At 38.6% G+C, this 22,628-nt stretch overlaps 1 protein-coding gene across 3 annotated transcripts in view; it reads right to left on the bottom strand.

The window, feature by feature from the left end:
- PLCB1 (phospholipase C beta 1) overlaps positions 1–22,628 on the bottom strand; it is a 702,259-nt gene that overhangs the window by 108,528 nt on the left and 571,103 nt on the right. For all 3 annotated transcript variants that reach the window (XM_043602867.1, XM_043602869.1, XM_043602868.1), the window contains exons 24-27: positions 11,910–12,042; positions 9,038–9,091; positions 4,996–5,215; positions 1,099–1,279 (exon numbers count right to left, since the gene is read on the bottom strand). In XM_043602867.1, coding sequence (XP_043458802.1) covers positions 1,099–1,279; positions 4,996–5,215; positions 9,038–9,091; positions 11,910–12,042 — 588 coding nt within the window. The remainder of the gene's footprint in view (positions 1–1,098; positions 1,280–4,995; positions 5,216–9,037; positions 9,092–11,909; positions 12,043–22,628) is intronic.

Genomic DNA, 22,628 nt, shown 5'->3' with positions numbered 1-22,628 from the left:
GATTCTGACCTGCTTGTTTGCATATTATCATTGTGGAACCAGTGCTAGGTCAACAGCATTACACTGATTCACCTATTACATAGGGATGGCCAAACCATCCACTAATGGCTAAACCAGCCATTGATCTCCAAAGCAGAAACAGCCCCAGAATTCTCTTACATGGACAGGCTCTCGGCAAAGAAACAGACAGCTCAGACAAACACATACAAACTCTGGCTACACTAATTTCTATTAGCTTACTTATTTGTTTTATTTGGGGAATAAGCTTTTGTTAAAGGCTACTTTGTTGTTTGATTCATTTAATCTGTCACCAAATATTTATCATAACCATACTACGTGTCAAAGCATCAACAACAGTGGAGGGAATGTCACAACCTGTGAGAAAACATTTTGGAGGACAAAACTGATCACTAATAGAGACTATGGCATTTCCTCTCACAGGGAGCCTCAGCAATTAGGTAGACAACATCCCATACTGGTCACGTAGAAACTGACTCTCTTAAATGTAGGAGAGAGGACTATAGGCTTTTTTTTTTAGTGCTCGCAAGGCCCAGGGACACCAAAAAAAAAAAAAAAAGGGTGAACATTTATTTGCAGCATGTTCTTAATTTTCTTGAAACAAGATATGTGTTTTTTTAATCCCTTATGAGAGTTCAATGACTCTCCCCCCAAAACTGTTATAACCCCAAAATAAGCTAGTGAAGATAAACACAATAAAACAAAGCCTCATTGGGGAACAGAGAGGAGCTTGGTAAAGGTGCTAGAATAGTGGAACTTGTAAAATATTAGTGTGGTAGACACCAGGTGTCCTTAGGCAATTTCAAGTTCTAAGAAATGATTTTGTTATATTTTAAAACTCAAGTGGTAAGTTTCAATTGTGCTTTTAAGCATGCATGAAATCACATGTCACAATATGGATCTGAGAACTGCATCTTACTTCTGTCTATACCCTAGCATCAAGATAAGATTATTAGCTAAGGAAACAAGAGGAAGGTGTCAGTCAGACCTGCCACCATCTCTCTAAAGTTACCCAAGAGCATCAGGAATTTTCTATAGAAAAGAGGGTTCCAGCTCTACAATCATATTTCTCAGGCTTACCAGTTTAATATGTTCTCGCTTCTGGTATTTCTCACTGTAATACTGTTCTTGTCGAAGATTAAGCAGCTGCTGCTGTTGTTTGTCCTTCAAGTCTATTAACTTTTGGGTCATTTCAGCATCTAGGGCAGCAAGATCTTGCTCAATTGTTGATGAACCATGGTCAGGACTGCTGGGTTCTGATCTGCAGAGACACAGAGCTTGACTCAAAACATGCAGTCATAACAAGGTGGAGGGAAAGTTGTACACCAGCGTTCCTCCTATATAGAGTGTTGTGTTTGCAAACATGCTTTGATAAAATACTTGAGATAGAGGCTGATACCCCAAGGACAAGCTTAGCAGAGGAGGGTCTTCAAACACAGAGAGTGGATGACACTTGTGAGATGTCAGGTAGCGGCAGAAAAGGAAAGCCAGGAGGCTGGGGGTCCTATCGTGGTGGTGGAGAGAATGATAATCCTCCCTTGGGAAAAACAATGTCTGATAAAGATTTTTAAGGCTTTTATCTTTTAATTTTTTTTTTAAAAGGACATATATAATGTAATTCCCAGTTGTTTATCTCTTATAACAACTTGAGTGGACTTTACATCAGTTGGACTCTGTCAGGAAGGTTGAAGAGGTGCTAAATGTTGCATCCGGGTCATAATGGGTAGAAAACAGAACATGTGCTGACACCACATGCTAGCAGACCCTCCCACCTCCACCACCCCAAGCTGACATGTTCTGTTTCTTGACATCTTTTAATATCAAAGATGCATTATTAACATAATTTTCTTTGGGGGATGTACCAGCTTCATGGATATTTCTACCCAAAATGGCACTTTCCTATAAATGCTTAGGTTACAAGAGAAAGGGGGATGCATGAGTTCATTGAAAAATATTTATTGAGTGCTTACTCTTGCAGGGTAACTTTCTTTGAGTTATTCATAGTCAGAAAATTATATAGATACTGAGAAGTTTAAAGGTAATATTGAAGTAAATCAAAGCAATTCTCAATTTATTGTGCTAAAATATATGGTGTGATTCCTTCAAGTTTTGTGCTCTTTTTTTAGAACACACAGAAAAGGAGAATAGTGTTGAGAATGGGTTACCAAGAGCAGGTCTGTTTTCTTCATTCATATGGAAACTTCTGCGGTAAGAAAACTAAACCACCTAAGACATCTAGCCTATCATTTTCTGCCTCCATGTTTTTCACTTGTGGCCAGGTGGAACAGGTAGACATTTCTTAAATCAGCTGGCACTAATTCTTGTTGCTTTCACTTTGATTTAGGTCACCATTGATGGCATTACAGGGAGAGTCAGTTGGTTAGGATCCTATTTTGGCAAATAAGGGATGCAGAATTCCCTCAGAAGTTTCTATTTGTATTTTTATGTGCAATGCCAAATGAGAATAAACACTCTACAAGGTTCATGGAGCCTGATACATCAGAATAGCATGGCAGCATAGAGAGTGGATGACATTTGTGACCATCCATCCCGGCAGGAATACAAGTTTATTTGCCAATATCACTATAAGTAGCATTGGTGGGGTGACCTCCATCTTGGCATGAACATGAGACACATTTATTATCTTTTGTAGCAGGAAGTCAGTGTAGCCAGAACAGAAAGGTGTTTCTTCGATCAGCCATAATCACTACACCCACCATGGCAGAGGCAACAGGGTCAACATTTATTGACCACTCTACATGCACCAGGCACTCTCTCCTTTTGGCTTTCATAGTAACCCAATAAGTAGGTATGACTATCTCCAGCTTACATTTGAAGAAACTGAGGTTTCAGTGAGACAGTTTGCCTAAGGACACAGTATGGGGGGAGTCCAGAGAAGCTTATCCAAGGACAAACATCCAGAGGAAAGCAAAGTCTGTGTTTTTAAAAACAATGCAATCATTGCACGCCAGTGTCTGGACAGAAACTATCTTTGAATGATCTGCTCTTGCCACGATGTGTAAACCTCAGTTGAGACAGTGGATATTTGGATAAGAAGCTAATCTAATGGACATTATTTCCATTTATTATTCTGACGTATTTTCAGGATTTTAATGTGTATCAAAGGTGACAGGAGATAGATGGACATAATAAGACCTCAGTGGCTTTGCCTCTTAAAGAAAAGTTTCTCTTGATGTATCTTTTGATACTAGATGCTTAGGGATTTTTGTTTATTTTTTGAGGAGAAGTATAAAATATAACCAAGGGAACAGGGTTTCTGCATCTGCTGTAAGAACAAGGTTGAAAACATTATCCCCTGTTGCCTAACATTGCCTGTATAAGAACCACAAGATGAATTCTTTTGTAATTCGATACCGGGAAAATGTTTGTCTCTCTTAGAATAACAAGAAAGTTTGCTTTACTCCAATAAGGAGAATTATCTAACCCATATTCCCTTTCTCAGAAGCTAAGAGCTAAATTCAGTGTTCAAGGACAGAAATTACATTAAATGGTGGGTACTGTCCAATAGAAATGTAACACAGGCCATGTATTCGATTTTTTCCACATATGTGATTTAAAACTTTCAGTGACTACCTTGAAAAGTAAAAAGAAATGAGTGAAATTTATTTTAACAACATATTTTATATAGCCTAGTACATCTAAAACATCATCATTTCAACATGTTATGAAAATAAAATCAATAGAAATCAATAGAAATACATTAGCTATTTTATATTCTTTTAAAAAAAATGAAGTCTTTGAAATCTGGTAATTTATGCTTACAGCACCTAGAATTTTAATGAGCTACTTTTCAAGGGCTCAATAGCCACATGTTGTTAGTAACTTCCATATTGGACAACTATTGGAATATTCCATATTGGACAGGTTTAGATAACTCTTAGCCACTCTACGTATGTGTGTGTTGTTTTTCTTTTTCTATTTTCATAGGATTTTTACATATGTGTTCTTTGGTAAGTTACTTCAATACTCTGTTAGAAGTTTTCTGGATGACTTCTAAGTAAACAAATAGGTGAATAAACAAAGGACCACATACATATCACAACAACAAAAGTTTAGAAGTTTTAGGCCAAGCTTCGCCTGAACTCTTTGTGTACCTGTGGGTAAATGTTAATGTCTTTAGCTTTTGGTTTCCTCCTTGAAGAAGTGGCAGAAGTTCGCCCTGAGAGCTTCTAAGACCACTCTTGTTCTACGAAATGGTGATGTTGTTGCTTTTTAAAGCCCAAGTACTGGGTTATGATTGTGCCTTTAAGTTAAGCACATGTTAAATCATATGTCACAATATGGCTCTGAAATTGCCTCTTACATCTCTCTATAGCCTGGCATCAAGGTAAGATTATTTTGTAAGGAAGTGAAAGAAAGGATGGAGTAGACTCAGCTCAATGACAATGGCTTGCATGTTCCCATAGTTCCCCGCATTGCCATGTGAGCTACTTATGGGTGATAATTGTGTAGGTCATGCTCACTGCCCATGACTCCCCAGGGCACACAGTAGGCACTCAACAAATGTTGTTTGAATGAATGTGTGAGAGATGCTTCTCCTGGTCAAGGTCTGGGTATGCGGGGCTGGGAGGACCTCTAGACCCAAACACAAGGGTTATCTGTACAAAGCGTTGTGGGTTTCAACGAGGCCAGCAAACAGTAGTTGAGACTTCTCTTTGCTATAACAAGTCACCTCTTCAACTAGGTTACAGAACACAGCAAAATTTCATACCTGCGAGGTTGACAGCTATATTATGGGAAGTCAGCCAACAGGTATTGGGCCCACAGGCCAGAAAGCCAGGAAAGGATTCCTGCATATCTACTGTTAGGATGTGGGCAAATAAAGAAATTCAGTCCACAAGTAAAACTGAGCTGAGGTGGCTTTCATTCTTGCAGTGTATCCAAAATGTGGTGTAAAAAAAAATCCATGTAACGGACTCTTTCCCTTCATACTATAAAACAATTCATTCAACTTACTTTTTCTTACTATCCTTTTTGGCTGTCTTTTCCAAAGCTGCCCTCCTTCTCAAGTAGTCATTCTGAATTTCATTATATTTTGTAGTGTGTTCTTTGATAAGGTCAGTGGTTTTCTTGTGGTGTCTTTTCACCAGGTCTTTCATTTCTTTGTAGTGCTTCTTTTGAAGTTTCACAAACGGTTTCTGTTGCTTTAGCTCTTCGATAGTCTGTGCTTCCACTTCTGCAACAAACGAGTATAAGAGCGAGCAGACGTGGAATGACTGCAAACAGATGTAAAGAGGGGTAGCAACCTGCCTCCTGAGCGACATTTGTTTGATCCCAGCCAACTGGAGCTTATGAGCAGAGCTTGCATGTCAAATGTATCTTGGTTCCAGTCTGGCTCTGTCACTGCTAACTTTTGCGATTAAGTTATCTAGTGGATAAACACACTCAAAGACCCAATCTCTTCACTCACAATTTTTTTTGAAAGTTTGGGTTCCCTAGAAACAGAGCCCAAGATGGGGGGATGGCGGGGATTCAGGTGTATGTGATTTACTGAGAAGGGCTCAGGTGGAGGAAGTGAGTGCAGTGGACAAGGAAGAGGAAGGGGCAGAGGGATGGTGTGGTCTTAGCTGGAGCCCAGCTTCTGCCTGTCCAGTGGGGCGCTCTAGAGTACTCTAAAGTGCATCTCACTTTGAGGGAAGAAAGTCAGCCTTTTGCATATTTGAGAAAGTCAATGATGGGAGGCATAACCTCCTAGAGAGGTCTTCCTTTCAGCTGAGGGAAATTTCCAAGAGAAGGGGAAGCTATACGCTGTTAATGGCCAACACTCACCACAGCTGGACATGGGTGCATCAGATTAAAAGGAAACCTAGATGGGCACCAACAGGATCTACTTCAAGGACCTCAATGTTTCCACTACTTTTTAGGGTTGTTATGATGATGAAATAAAAGAATCATACAAAGTATTTAACAGTTTCTGGAAGTGTGCTTGTAGAGGCTTAACAAATGATCATACAGGTTGTACAGCACCCTCTCTAAGGGGCACTATTCACATTGTAGGTTTGGATTTATCACAAGTGTTTCAGTAAAAAGCACTTAAAGAGGGGGAAAGTCCCTTGATATGATTTACCCAAAGGTGCTATAAGGGTTAGTGGTAGCATACACTACTACATAATATTTTTTAAATGTTTATTTATTTATTTTGGGAGAGAGAAAGTGCGCAAGTGAGCAGGCGAGGGGCAGAGAGAGTGAGAGAGAGAATCCTAAGCAGGCTCTGCGGTGTAAGCATGGAGCCCAACAAGGGGCTTGATCTCAATCCAATGCTTAGGAAACAATTAATGCTTGACCTTAAACCATTCTGTATTTTACTGACATATTTCGTCAATTCTAGAATATGCATCTTTAAAGTATGTTAACCTTTCTGAAATTAAGAAGCTTTGTATAATTGATGGAGTGTCACAATTTGTTGATGTTTTTCTTTCTTAGCAATCCATGAATAGCAGGGTGACTTAAAATGGATGGTGTCTTAACTTCAATGAATTATCATATATTTGGGCCCAAATTAAGTCATAGTTCACATGTTTCTATCCTTTCATTTGAATTTTCTACTTCTAGGAACAAAAATATGTTATCATAAATATTTAGAACTGTCAAAAGATTCAGAATTAATATATGCCACGAAAAACAACAGACCTGAATAGAAATGAGTTATCTAATGGATAAACACTAAAATCAGAATAATAATTTATGTTCTTCAATGCTAAGGTCATTAAGCAATTGAAACATGCTCCCCTTTTTTATAATGTGTCTATTCTCCTGACATTCAATTCCTTTTGAGAAAGAGGCCAGGAAGAGAATCAGGTACATTTATCTAATGGTTTCCCTCAGGCCCAAATGGACTCATTATGGTTGCATAATAACTTATTATATTAAGAATTTATAATCCTAAAGAATTGCTGCATTTTTGGTGATAGATTATATCCCACTTCATTAAAATGGTATAGAGAACTTCAGTTACAGCAAGTTTAGCAACAGGGTTTGAAATGTTCCAACCTATGATAAAAAAACAAATTTCCACTGGAAGTACTAATTTTTTTTTTTATTGTCTGTGGATGAAAGGCTATTCTTTGAATATGCTCTTAAGCATAGATGTAGTGTCCATTTACACAAAGAAACAAGCTACCCAGAGATAATCACTGCTAACATACTGGCACACACCCACTGCCTTTTGTCTACACACTTATGTATTCTAAATAACACTGGAACCATGTTGTATTTACATTCCTGTCTCTTGTTTTATGTGTTAACATCATATTGTTTCCCATGGAATTAAATCTTTAAGAACATGTTTTAATACATTCCTCAAGTAGTTTTTCTATGCATAGGTTACATATTTTGGGGGGGAAATATAAAATACTTAAATCATAAATCCATAGCCTTATACATTTTTACAGAGTGAACATGCTTCAGTAACCACTCAGATCAAAATCAGAACATTGTCAGTGCCTTGGAGATCCTCTTTTTGGTTTCTGCATCCCCTCTGCCCTCCCAAGTATAATTCAAATCCGTGTTTCTAACATGCAAATTAGTTTTGCCTGTTTTTAGCTTTATGTAGTGGGAATTATAAAGAATGTGTTCTTTTGTGTCTGGCCTCTTTTCCTCAACATTATTTATGCATGTGAATTTTATCCATGTTGTGTATGATCGTAGTTTATTTATCCCTACAGCTGTACCCCATTTTATTCTGTGACTGTACCATGATTTATTTACCTGTACTAGTGTTTATGGACATTTGGAGTGTTTACAGTTTTTGACTCTTACCCATAGAGTTTCTTGTGGTGAACATGTACTTGCATTTCTTCTGTTTATTGGGTCACATATTGTAAACATTTCCAAGATTCTACTATATGCTGCTCATTGTGTGTAGTACGTACCAATTTTAGTCCCATTAGTTTAAGGAGCTAATGAAATATAAATTATCCTAACTGTATCATAGTTCTTAAACACGCCATATTGTGTGTTTAATCGCAAACAGTTCACATTCTGCATTTCTAAAATATGGTTTATTACTCTGGAAAACAGGGTGGAGGTTCCTCAAAAAATTAAAAATAGATCTACCCTGTGACCCAGCAATAGCACTGCTAGGAATTTACTCAAGGGATACAGGAGTGCTGATGCATAGGGGCACTTGTACCCCAATGTTTCTAGCAGCACTTTCAACAATAACCAAATTATGGAAAGAGCCTAAATGTCCATCAACTGATGAATGGATAAAGAAATTGTGGCTTATATACACAATGGAGTACTACTTGGCAATGAGAAAGAATGAAATGTGGCCTTTTGTAGCAACGTGGATGGAACTGGAGAGTGTTATGCTAAGTGAAATAAGTCATACAGAGAAAGACAGATACCATATGTTTTCACTCTTATGTGGATCCTGATAAACTTAACAGAAGACCAAGGGGAGGGAAAGGGAAAAAAAAAGTTAGAGAGGGAGGCAGCCAAACCATAAGAGACTCTTAAAAACTGAGAATAAACTGAGGGTTGATGGGGGGTGGGAAGGAGGGAAAAGTGGGTGATGGGCATTGAGGAGGGCGCCTGTTGGGATGAGCACTGGGTGTTATATGGAAACCAATTTGACAATAAATTTCATATTAAAAATAAAATAAAATAAAATAAAATATACATCTTTCCTGGCCTAAAATAAAATAAAATAAAATAAAATATGGCTTATTGTCGGCACTTTGGGAAGGCATGGATTCCTGTTCATTGGGTCACACTTACAGTATGAAACTATCTTTTGATTCTAAAATAGTTATCTTGTGAAAATATATTAGTTTTATACCAATAGAGTCCTATCTGCCAAACACAGTTACTTCTCTGTGATGATATGATTACATTGTGTAATGTGGCTTTAGCTAGGACTGCATACCTGTAGATGTTTTTAGAGAAGAAATATGATGTTATTTTTCAGAAATGAAGGGAAATCTTCTCTCTCTAAATACTTATATTGTATAATATTCAGCTGCCTAATTCCATGGGGGAAGAGGGTGACATTTACCTGTTAAAACACTCTGAATAAGATCTTCTGTTTTGGCAGGTGCCTTTACAGAACCTGAAATAAAGAAAAAAAAGAAACAGTCCCTTTAACTTTAACTTTTAAATTGTGTTCTTCCCATATAACAATTAAGTTTGACTCTTGAGTGTAAATCTCTTTATGGATAAATAACAAAATGTAGGAGAAAATAATTTGCAAATAAATAAATAAATAAATAACCCACAACATTCCAAACAAAGTCTTCATTTTGTTACTTTGAGGCAAACCTAAATAAATGTGAATTTATATGCTTCATAAACACACTGAAAGGACATCCTTCCACTTTGAAGCAAAACTCCTGTCAACAAACTCCATTTCAGCAATGCTATTGCCACCTTTTGGCCAAATCACGAATGGCAAGTGTTTTTGTTTTTTTTTTTTTTAAATCAACTGCTGGGATGCCTGGGTGGCGCAGTTGGTTAAGCATCCAACTCTTTATCTCAGTTTAGGTCTTGATCTCAGGGTTGTGAGCTCAAGCCTCACTTTGGCTTCCACCCTGGGTGTGCAAGCATGGAGCCTGCTTAAAAAGAAAAATCAAATGCTGACCAGCAGGCAGTAATAACTGTGGCAGGCAATAGGTGCCTGGGTGGCTCAGTCAGCTAAGCGTCCAACTTGGCTCAGGTCATGATCTCGCGGTTCGTGAGTTCGAGCCCCGTGTTAGGCTCTGTGCTGACAGCTCTGAGCCTGAGCCTGCTTTGGATTCTGTGTCTCCCTCTCTTTCTTCCCCTCCCCTGCTTATGCTCTGTCTCTGTCTCTCTCTCTCTCAAAAATAAAAATAAACATTAAAAACAATAATTGTGGCAGGCAAAATCCATTCATTGGTGGATACCAGAATGACTGGACAAAAGTTTAAGGAGAAAAAGGGTATTTGCATAGTCTTGAAGAATCTCCTCTAAGATGACTATTATCTATAAAGGAGAAATCATAAATTTCAGTTTAGAAACCTGGCAGACTCCACCTTAACCAAGTGATCCCACATCACCCATGATGAGAAATACTAACATCAGGCTTCCCTGATATCATGCATGGAGAAGGGCACAGCACTGTTTCTGCGATATGCTTGCCAAAATTGCAAAACTTCACTCTAATCATGAGAAAACATCAGACAAACCCAAATTGAGGGATATTTCACAAAATAACTGACCAGTACTCTTCAAAAGTGTCAAGGTCATAAAAGACAGGATAGATTGAGGGACTGTCATAGATTCAAGGAGCCGAAAGAGACATGACAATTAAATACAATGTGGGATTCTGAGTTGGAACCTGTAACAATAAAAAGACATCTGTAGGAAGTGAGTGAAGTTCAGTTCCAAGTACTGTGCCAACCAGGTCTGTAGTTCAGTTCCAAATACTGTGCCAACATTAATATCCTGGTCTGGTAACTGCCACCATGACTCTGACAGATGTTAACACTAGGGAAGAGGAGACCATTTTTGCAATGTATTCTGTTCCATTTTAAAAACGATTCTGTAAGTCAAAGTATTTCAAAATATCAAGTTAAAAAAATCAAGTGCTAAAATGCCAAATTTTCTTATATTCTCCAAAGCATAAGACTATATTTACTCACACATTTCAATGACTTATTTATATTCCAGAAGTACTCAAAATGTTTGTATTTGGTATATAAAAATCTTCATTTGAAAATATCACTCTTTATGATCAAATCTTCTCAACCATTATTGATCTCAACAAACTTCTTAAAAGTACAGGCCGCAGTTCATGAGCATTTGATACAAATTCCATAGTATTTGTTCTTTTTAAAATCTCACTCTCCCCCATGAGAAATACACCTCCCCTCCCAAATAAAAGATCTGGATTTCATCACTACAATGCTGTAGTAGGACAAGGAGGGAAGGAGACGGGAAGCCATACCTTCATAAAAAGAAATTCTTCTCCCTTTTATTTACTTTCATATTAGCCCATTCAATAAAAAGTTATTAAGTACGTGATATTCCTCAGGTCTGTGCAAAAGAAGCATCAGATTGAAGCCTATCCTGGGAAGCCCACCATCTATTGGTAGATAGATAGAAAGAGGACATACAAATGACAGAAAGTTGCCTAATGCAGTCTTAGATCAAGGTCAAAGTTAGCTGCACTGAAATCAAAGGATTTTTCTAAGAAGTGAGACATGAGTGGACTTCTGGGAAGGAGCAGAGTTGCTGAAAGCAAGAACTGAGTTCACAGGGAGCTATGCCCTGCTGACTTCACTCTTCACTACCTATGTGGCCTTCAGGAAGTGCTTCTTCATCTCAAAACCAGTTTCAAAAACAAACAAACAAACAAACAAACCCCAGTTTCTTCATCTGCCCAATGGGGACAATGACAGAATCTATCCTTATAGCCCCAGTCTAAGGGTGAAATGAGTCAATCCATTTGAAGAGCTGAGCAAAGTGCTCAGCACATGATTGACACCAAGGTCATTGAAAAATAAGTTGAAGAAAGAAGGAAAGGAATTCTTGGCAGAGACCTAATTGATGAGGTAGAACTAAGAAGATGCTTGTAAAGCGTAGCTGTTTAGGAGGTACATGAAGAACACTTCACAAACCCTGCCAGCACGTGGGTTATAAATAAAGACATGGAAATCTGGGTGATGCTTTGTTGTAGCTTTGTAAGTTATGGTCAGAGCTAGATAAGCACTCATGAGTCTCTTGGCATAAATAAATAAATTAATTCATTCATTCATCATACATTTCTGGCATTCATTCATTCATTCATTCAATACACATATCCTCCTAAGTCCATGCATCTGTGCTCACTTGATGCTCTAGGGAGCCAAACTGTGCTATCTCCTTCAGTGTCACAAATAAACTGGAGACTCTCTTTTCAGAGTGTTTACCTGGAGCTGGTTGGCTGTGGGGAGCCTGCGAGGGTGGTTTGGGTGCCAGGGATGTAGTGTGATTCACTCCGTTTTCTGCTGGAGTTGTCCTGGCTTCACTTGGAGCTTCTGATGGTGTTTCCCCAGGATCGGCCTGTAATCATAAACATAGTTTCACTTTTCACATTTTTTCCCCTGTTCTTTTATGACCTTCCTAAACCAACAAGGCTACATTTGATAGAATTTTCACAATTCATTTGGAATCTGAAATATCCAATTGAAGCTGTCTAGAGAGCAGGGTAAAAACGGCATGGTGTTTAACTGTGACTATGGTAGGTTAATTTTATGAAAAAGCCCCAGTTTGTACACCTTCCAATGTCTATGCCCTTTTGTAGTGCCCTCTCACATTGACTCTGGATATGATCATGTGATTTGTTTGGGCCAAATAAGAGAATAGCAAATTTGATGCAAGCAGATTGAAAAGGCACTTGTGATTTTTCCCGTCTTTCTCAGATCCCTGCTACAGCAGTGAAGGATGAGACTTTGTGGAGGAAAGCTGAGTCATCTAGGTAAGGATCTCCTAGACCAGCCAGCCCCAGGTGATGACAAACACAGGAGTGAGTCCAGCTAAGATGAGCTGAGCCTGGTCCAAAGCAGCAGAACCGCCCCACTGACCAAATGACTCATGAAAAGTAGTATGTAGACGTTAATGTTGCAAGCCACTACATTTCGGAGTTGTGTGTTATGCAGCCATAGCTAATTGTTACAATGGTTATAAGCATAGAACTTGGAGTCAAACTTACCTGGGTTCAAATTCTGGCCCTGCCACTTAATAGCAGTGCAAGTCACTTAACTCTCTGCCTCAATTTCCTCATCTTTATAGATGAAGACATGTATGTACTGGGTGTCCTAATATTACCTACACTCTAAGATTGTTTAAAGGATCCAATAAGTTAATTAAAATGTTTTTATATGTTTATTTATTTTTGAGAGAGAGAGAGAGAGAGAGACAGAGCATCAGTGAGGCAGAGACAGAGGGAGAATCCAAAGCAGGCTCCAGGCTCTGAGCTGTCCACACAGAGCCCAATGTGGGGCTTGAACCCGTGAACTGTGAGATCATGACCTGAGCTGAAGTTGGACGTTCAACCAACTGAGCCACTTAGGCGCCCCTCAAATAAGTTAATATTTACAAAATTCTTAGAATAGTTCCTGGCAAAGAGTGAATAGGTGTGTGTAAAGTAAAGCTTTTAAGCTTGTGCAATACTATCGTTGAATAATCATAATTAATGCACTGGAATTTATGAAATCTCCACTCCATTCCCTCTGGCAGCTAGTCCACTGTGTCCTATGTGAAATAGACTTTTAATAAATGTTTGTTGAATAAGTGTTGTTCCTTATAAAATAATTGCCTCAGTGGTCATCACATACCATTGCAATGAAGCTTTTCAATTCTTAATTGCTCTGCAACTCTTTTCTTAGAACTGCCTTCCAGGTTCATGGCAGACATTACTGACAATGGCTAGCCCAGTGTTCTACTTTGTAGTACAAAAATATATTAGGAAATAGCCAGAAGTCATTCAGAACCTAACATTATGACATTTTCTCATGTAATTACAAATAGCAGAAGGTCCTATGAAAATATTTTTATAAAATGTAAGATGAGAATGACTGTCACAAGTGGCTTTTACACTGTCCCCCAAAGCATCGTTAAAACATGAGTTCCAAAACTGCTTTAAATGAGAGCAGAACTTATTTTAATTCAGCAAATCATCCCTATGTATCTCCCATGGCCTGCTCATGACTAGTGTTCTTGAAATGGAAGAGATAAACCCTGGGACTAGTGGCTGGAAGTGAAGGGGGAAGGCAGGAGCCTAACGGAGAGGCTCAGCCAGCCTACAGAACTCACCATGCTAGAACTCTGCCTTTTGAAAAACGGCTACTTTGGATGGGTAAATTCTGGTTTGGCTGCGTTATTAAGTTACATCCATCAGGAAAATTATCCCTAGCATCAATATGCCAAAGAGAAGGATTGTATATTTTTTCTTTACCAAGAAATTGCAAACTGGGGGCACCTGGCTGGCTCCGTCAGAGCAGCATGTGACTCGTGATCTCAGAGTTGTGAGTTTGAGCCCCACGTTGGGTGCAGAAATTACTTAAGTAAATCTTTTTTAAAAATTGCAAACTGGAGGCATAGGGTCCAAACAGAGCACATGGAAATGTTTTCTTGGGCTCACCCGATGTTGCCAAGTATTTTAATTAAGGAGTTTCTATGTTAATAAGATGGATTTCTTACTTTTCTTGAAAAATACAATTGGCAACACTGGGCCTGCATTCCCCGTGTTGGGCTAGAATCTAGTGATTTCTGCCCCTCTGTGGATCATTTCCTCTTTACTTATTTAGACTTTTCCTGCCTCACTCCTGCAGGTGTTTGGGTCTGTGGGACACTTGAGAAGGCTGAAATGCCATAGGTGTTTGCCCACAAAATTCATAAAGGATATGCATTTACAATGCACAGGAGGGACTGAATGAAGGGGAAGGTGGGAAACAGCATTGGGACATCAGCAAAGTCATCTTCTGGGCCTTGTCCCCTGGTTCGAATAAGGTAGGGGAAAGCTCCCCAGCCTCCCAGCCACAGGAGGTGCCCAAACTCAGCTGTCTGGGAGACAGGGAAGGAAGGTGCTCCTGTTCCATGGGCATCTGACCTTCCCCATCGATAGCCTGGTAGGTTTCTGGAACAATGTGAGAGATAAGTCACATTTTCCCCAATGTGATCGCTGGCTAAAATCAGCCCTCTGGAGAAAGCTAGGGTAAAAGAAAATTTTGATAGAGGAAAAAAGGAGGTGATGGCAAGCCAGCTTCCATGAAGGCAATGACATGTGGCTTTTTTTGGCAGCCAAAATTAGTGTTTTGGGGGTATCAGGCTAAAAATGTGCTCAAAATGAATCCAGCCAGCTTATTTTGCCTTGTATCAGGTTTGCACACATTCCATGTAGCTGTATGCCCTTGGGAAACCAAGCTCAGTCATCAACTTGAGTCAGGTTGAAGGAAAAATAAATCTTTGCTTATCAAGGTTATGTAAGACAAAGCCCTACATCCCAGCAACTGACAAAATGTATCAATTCAGAGTTTTTTTTTTTTTTAAAGCAGATAAATGTTGAGTAAACATACAGGCACACACTTTATAGCTGTAATTGAGGATAAAGAGACCAGCAAGGTTCGGTGCTGGATTTTGAGGTAAGCTTTGGAGAAACGCTCACTCAGTCCAGCGGTCACACAGGTAGATGCCTTCCCAGGCAAGGTGGATTGTATTGCATAATCCCCAGGGGGCGCCATTCACACGGTATATTAATGGACAGTTAATGGAAATGGTGGAAATGAGCAAAGCGGACCGGATTTAATGCAACAGGACAAAGTAGGGCCATGCCCGGAGCTGGAGAGGGGGCTCCTGGAAAGGGGGCAGCTGCCACTCAGCTTCAACCTTTAAATGCCCAGGCTTTGAGTAAAGCTGGAAAACTTTTTTGCATGAAATCTGCTAATTTTAAATCACTGAGGCCAAACAAACCACATCTTCAGATCACATCTGGCCCTGAAGCTGGCCATCTGTACACTCTGCTTGGAGGAGCAGAGTTTGCCCGGGATTCTGTGACTGTGTCAGGGCGGGCAATGCACCCACAGTAACAGTGGAGCGAGAGGGGTGTGCTGGAAAGGCAGTGGGCCGGATGATCTGCAGCCCACCACATCCCACCTTCTTGCCCCAGTGGCCAGACAAAGGTGGAAAGAAAAGGATGGGTAAGGAGGACTAAATGCTGGACTAAGGAATTTGGGGGCTCCTCGACATTTTATTGTTTTTGTTATTTATTTATTTGTTTATTTTTTGTTGGTTGACACTTGTCAGGTGTCTCTTACAATATTCTGAAAACAAATTTTATTTATTAATCTAGTGAAAATCTATAGCGGCAAATTGAGAAGACTGGTGTTTAAAGTATTTTGCTAACCAGGAACACTACGTACAAATTCTAATTGACCCTTCCCTCATGGAAAGTGGTAACAGACAGCTGTCAATCACCGAGTGCTTAATCTTGTTAGACACACCAGCCTCACTGAGGCCAATGTAGGCTGCCCTTTTGACTCCACTGTAAAGAAAAGAAATCCAAGGTGTTATTAAAGGTCTTTACTAAATACTTTATTAAAAGTCACAAAACTTGCTAGAGTCCACACAGCAGCGGAATGATGTCTGAATATGTGTTAGAGTGTAAAGCCTGAATTTCACTATGGGTCTCCTTCACTCTGTATTCTACACTAACAGCAACGTTTACAAAACTACAATAGTAACTTCACTTGCTGCTGAAATACAGAGATGTATAAATGTAAACATCATTCTCAAAGAGCTTACTCTGTTACACTGAAAAGGCATTCAGGTGTAAAAGGCTAAATGAATTAAATAGAACAGCTAAACACAAGAGCTGAAAAATTAAAAATATCTATAGTAATATAACATTATAAATGTTTTGACATCATCACTGAAAGGTTGAGTAATTCCCCTTTATAGATATGTAAGCTGAAATGCAAAAGCCAAATTCCTTATCCTGCTCAAAAGAATCAGTGGAAGTCAACACCCATGACTTTATTTCTCCCCAGGCTTTTCCCAAATATTCTTTTTTAGGAGTTCAAATAAAATAAACATGAAATCCTTTCATATTGTAGTGAAAATTACTATAGAAACAAAGAACAAGAAATGTCTGATTTTTCAGTTTAATGGAGAGATTCCTGGGATCCAATGAAATAAATTGCAAAGAAAGAAGGTTCAGAGAATATAGTGTTTTAGTTGCGCTGGATACTGCTTAGTTGGGTGGAAACAATTGTGCAGCAGAAGTGGGTGCCTGCCCTCTAATGGCCAAATTCGAGAATTACATTTTTTTCCTTCAAAACATGGAATAAAGGACTTGTTAAAGCCAAGATTTTATGTAAAAAATAATATCCTTCCTATTTCCAAAATGAAAAGAAGTAAGTTTAAAATATAACACAAGTAGGTCAGTAAAAGGATAATTTGAAAGGCCATTTTTACAAGTGTTGGAGGAGATGCCATTTGGTACACTGGTTGAAAAAATTTCCATCCAGGACATTGCAAATTTGGATCTGACAAGCAGTAGAAAACTAGAATTTGGGGCATTTATTTGAGTGGCTGATATAGTAAGTAAGGGGTCTTCCAAATACGAAATATTTACTGTACTATTGGAGGTGTTGGGTCATGGGCCACCTAAAGGTATTGGGTGCTGAGTCACCTAGAACATATAGTCCTTTCCATGTAGTGGTTAGAATGACAGCGTCTTGATGCAGATACCAGATGAGGAAGATGCAAGGTCATCAGTTTTTACAGAATATCAAGGGCAAGGCTTATAATGTCATCATTTGGAAATCCAGTCCACTCAGGACAGATAAGGGCAGTGAGGATGGCTTTGTCAGAAGTAGCTTTTTCCTCAAGAAAGAGCTTTGTTAAATAACATGTACAATTCATACCTTGAATTTATACCACCTGAATGAAATTAAGTAATATAGCTACTACACATTTCTTTTTTTATTTTAAAACAAATTTTATATTTATTTATTTTTGAGAGACAGAGCACAAGTAGGGGAGGGACAGACAGAGAGGGAGACACACAGGCTCCAGGCTCTGAGTTGTCAGCACAGAGCCTGATGCGAGCTTGAACTCACAAACCGTGAGATCATGACCTGAGCCGAAGTCGGACGCTTAACCAACTGAGCCACCCAGGCGCCCCTCTACTGCACGTTTCTAAGGAATCAAAATTATTTCTAAAAACCACTTCCCAATGTATGTATTTTGAAGCCTTTCAGCATGAGTATACTAATATTTGAAGACTATTCTGAAACGCATCAAAAAATAAGATAGAATAATGGATGGATAGAGGGATGGATGGACAGATAGCTATAGATGTCATAAAGGAAATGCATCAAAATTTAAATTGTGGAATCCAGGTGATTGATATATAGATGCTCATTATACAATCCTTTCAACATTTGGGTACGTTTGAAAAATTTTATAATAAATGATGGCAAAACCATACTTTGAAAAATCTAGCAGAGTGAGTTAGAAGGAGAAGACAGCTTTAAGGAGCTGAATAAATTCATCTGTTGACTTCAGTTTTTGTCGTATCTGTGATCACAGAAAAAATCATCAGTATTCCCATGGTATCTTTCTTGAAACATTTATGACAGCTGCAAGTTTACATGTATATGCATAAATTTTAATAGCTTCTTCCTCTAGATTATATAAGGCCTATGACAGCATCTGACTTTTCTCATCATTATATGTATATAGTATATAATGCCTAGCATGGTGACTGACAAAGTAGTGTTCAAAAAATTTTTTATTGAATGAATAAATGAAGAAATCCACATTTTGTTTTCTGCTTATGCATAATCACTAGATATACTATCAATGACAAGTTCCTGAAACTAAAGAACCACCTAATTCTTATGCTAGCATAAGGAAACAATTTTTTTGAATGAACGAATCACTGAGTGAATGAAGATGCTGTTCTCTTGTCTGTAGAGAATTTGCATCAATTCATAATGGCAATAGTTTATTCAGAAAGATTAAAGGGAGATACTATTTTATATATGTTATATATGTTATTGTTCCTGCCAACTTTAACTTATTAGAAATATTTGACATAGTCTCCAAAGAAATCTGAAGAAATGAGCTCTTTATAGGTGGGCATAAATCATGGACTCTTTTTAAAGCATATTAGACCAACTGCCCTTAACATTCATCTTGTGGGAATGGATCTTTCCAACTAACTAAGCCAAATCATGTGGCAAAGACTAAGGTCAATTGCTCACAGAACAGATCCTGGACAACTCCCCAAGAAGAGAGTTTCTCCTGGAGCCCTACTTGGGTTTCTGTGATTAAGCTGACATTTTAGAGTGCCTGGAATAATGGCTTTTTAATTCCACATGGGGAGGGCCCCTTGTAAGACACAGATGTAGGGCTCCAAAGAATTGGTTCTCAATCGGTGGTTCCTTCACCAGCAGCATCAGCATCATTACAAACTCATTAGAAATGCAAATTCAGGGACACCTGGGTGATTCAGTCCCTTAAGTGTCGGCTTTGGCTTAGGTCATGATCCCAAGGGTCATGAGTTTGAGCCCGAATCCAGCTCTCTGCTGTCAGCACAGAGCCCACTTCGGATCCTCTGTCCTCTCCTCTCTCTCTGCCCCTCCTTCGCTGGGTCTCTCTCTCTCTAAAAATAAATAAATAAACTTAAAAAAAAAAGGAATGCAAATTTGCCCCAGACCTAGTCTGTCACAAACTCTCAGGGTGAGGCCTGGCAATTTGTGCTTTAAGAAATGGGCCACCTGGGTGGCTCAGTCGGTTAAGCCTCTGACTTCGGCTCAGGTCATGATCTCCTGGTTTGTGAGTTTGAGCCCCTGCATGGGGCTCTGTGCTAACAGCCCAGAGCCTGGAGCCTACCTTGGATTCTGTGCCTCCCTCTATCTCTGGCCCTCCACCACTCACACTCTGTCTCTCTGTCTCTCTCTCTCAAAAATAAAAATTAAAAAAAAAAAAGCGATCCAGGTGATTCTGACAGATGCTTAAGTCAGAGGGCCTTGCTACTCAAAATTTGGTCCTTAGGTCAGTAGCATCAGCATTACCTGGAAGCTTGTTAGAAATGCAGAATTTTGTGCCCTGCTTCAGACCAATTAAATCTGAATCTGCTTTGTAACAAGATCCCCAGGTGATCTGTATGCACATTAAAATCTGAGAGGCCTTGCTCTAGACAGTGAAAAAACCTTGTCATTGAGAGTCACACTTTTACAGTCCCTATGGTAGGGGACATGGCACAGACTCCAATATTCAAATTTCTGGATGTATTGCTGTTTTAGGCAGATGAACCCAAAGCTCCTTATTGAAATTCATCAACATTTAAAAAATTGTTAATGGAGGAGGTTTGTGAAAGCAGTGAAACTGAATCAGTCATTGAGTAATTTCAAATCAAATGCATATAAGGGTCTTCTCTGGAGAACTCATTTAAAAAAAACTCTTGTTCCTCTATTTTGTGACTACTGATATTAGGCAAGTCAACCTACCCTTATAAGCAACTGTTCCCTTTTAAAGATGGGGATTACATGTTATGTATTATGGCTCAGTTTTATCCAGGGCACCCAATAAAATGCCTTGTAAACTCCAAACCTGTACAGAAATGAAAGGGATGGTATCATTATCTAAAGATCATCTCCAAAAAGGCAAACTTTCTCTTCCTACTTTATGGGATGCTTTAAGTTCAGGGATTGTGAGCAACTATTGCTTCTATAAGTTGGTAATTTGCTAAATTATTATTTGAGGAGTAAATTTTTCATTTAAAGAGATTCCAAACTGTCCAGCAAACCTCATCTTTGATTTCAGCACCAAATTCTTGAACCATGGATGAGGTACCATGCTTCTGTTTTAGAAGTATTAAAAGACATTCCAGGTTTTCTTGACCTTATGAGAGTACCACCTTGAATTTTTTGCTGTTGGGTTTTGCTGTTATCTTACTGGGGAAATTCACACCAGACCATCAAACCTTTTTCTTGTCAAATAATCAGATCTCATCGAAGATGCCCACAGTATCATACACTGAAGAAGGAAATAAATTATTTTTGATATATTCCAACTCACTTATAAGAACACATGAGTCTGACAACTTAAAACATAGGCCTCTTGGAATAAATGAAATTTTGGTATTACTAAACAACTATCCCTTTTACCATCAAAATGAGATGAAGGCCACTCCCCCACCTTCACTTGTATAATACACACAGATGACAGAGGGAACTCTTCAGAATAAAAATTTTGGCCTTGAGGGTTGAGCAAGGTTTGGGGCATCATGTACTCTGTCTTAGATCATAACTTTCTCCAAGGGTGGAAATGAACACTTGGTGAATGAATGCAGCAGCCTTTATAACTTAGAAGGTTTGAGTTGGGGGGTAAACGAATTTTAGAGAAGCCAATGTACAAACTACTCAAATAGAATCTACATATATAAACCTAACTTATTGCAGAACAGTAATATCGAGTGATTTGAAGTGGGGGAAGGAAATCTTGAAATTTGATTCAACAAAAATTCAACTCAAAGGATGTTACTATTTAAGGTAAAGGTCTTCTATTCTGTGCTCAGTTAGCCAAGCAACATGCAATAGAGGGCAGAACAATGAATGACGGGCTAGTTCTTTTTTTTTTTTTTTTTAATTTTTTTTCAACGTTTATTTATTTTTGGGACAGAGAGAGACAGAGCATGAACGGGGAGGGGCAGAGAGAGAGGGAGACACAGAATCGGAAACAGGCTCCAGGCTCCGAGCCATCAGCCCAGAGCCTGACGCGGGGCTCGAACTCATGGACCGTGAGATCGTGACCTGGCTGAAGTCGGACGCTTAACCGACTGCGCCACCCAGGCGCCCCCTGACGGGCTAGTTCTTGTTAAAGGTTGCTAGAATATTTCAGTGTTGTTACTGAGCTAGTACAACAGGGTGTAGTATAGACCCTTGCTACTCAAAGTATGCTACATGCATTACCCCATCACTTACTTATGAGAGATGCTGAGCCTCTCCCTACCCAAGACCTACTGAACCAGGATCAGCATTTTATCATAAGGCCCTGGTTTACACATTGGACTTCTAGAAATGCTGGTATAGAATATGACTCCCGGAGCTAGATTGCTTGGATTTCAACACCAACTCTGCTCCTTACTGGTTGTGTGACACTGGCTGAGGAACTGAATCTCCCAGTGCTGCAGTTTCCTCATCTGTTAAATGGGGATATTAATAGTAACTAAGACGTATGGCTATTTTAAGACTTAAGTGTGTTAATAAAATAAAGGGCTCAGAACGGTGCTATGTACATAGTAAGCGCTCAATAAAATGTTTCTGCATATCCTGACGTGTTAAAACGAGACATGTTTAAATATTGCATTTGGACATTAATAATGTCACATAACATTTTGTAATCAATACATTGGATATTTACTTCTTTCTCTTTACAGGTGTATTTTAAAAATAAGAAAGAAGGAGTATTACTGATGTCTCATTAGGCATTTCTATAAGCACATTAAAACAGTAGGGTTGTGAAACCATTTTTAAAAATTAATAGTTTTTTTAAAAGAAAAATATATATACATGAAAATGTGCTATAAGGATATACACCAAAAATGTTAACAGTTTCTGCAAGACTAATGAGGGCCTTTGTGTGTATGTGTGTGGTTTATTATTTAAAAAAAAATTATATACCTTTTTAAAATAAAGAAATAACTATGAATATTACAAAGCCTTTGTTATAATTAAGATTAGTCAGCTTTTCACAACCTTATTAACCCAGCATCCTGAATGACAGTTGTTTTTACAGAAAAAATAAATCCAATCACGCAAATCTCTATTATTACATAAATATATGTTGGATATCTATCTGTCTATCTATCTATCTATCTATCTATCTGTCTATCATCTATCTATCTTTTCACATGATCTGAGACAAATGTGTAGTGTTCAAAGCATGGGGGAATTTTCAACTTGCCTACTTATTCGGTTTGCAAATTACTCTATGAAGATAATTTATTAAAGTCTTACAAATCTGGGAATATTTTGCAGTCCAATGAAGTCTTTAATTTTCAAATAGAAATGACCTTTATAACTACCAAGTTAAAAGGATTATACTAAAAAAGTCTTTGCTGCTAAAATAGTGTCTCC

This window comes from Prionailurus bengalensis, chromosome A3 (assembly GCF_016509475.1).
Source record: "Prionailurus bengalensis isolate Pbe53 chromosome A3, Fcat_Pben_1.1_paternal_pri, whole genome shotgun sequence".
In the NCBI taxonomy this organism is placed as follows: domain Eukaryota; kingdom Metazoa; phylum Chordata; class Mammalia; order Carnivora; family Felidae; genus Prionailurus; species Prionailurus bengalensis.
Note: the sequence above shows the minus strand (reverse complement) of the source record. Positions and strands in the feature narration are given on the sequence as shown.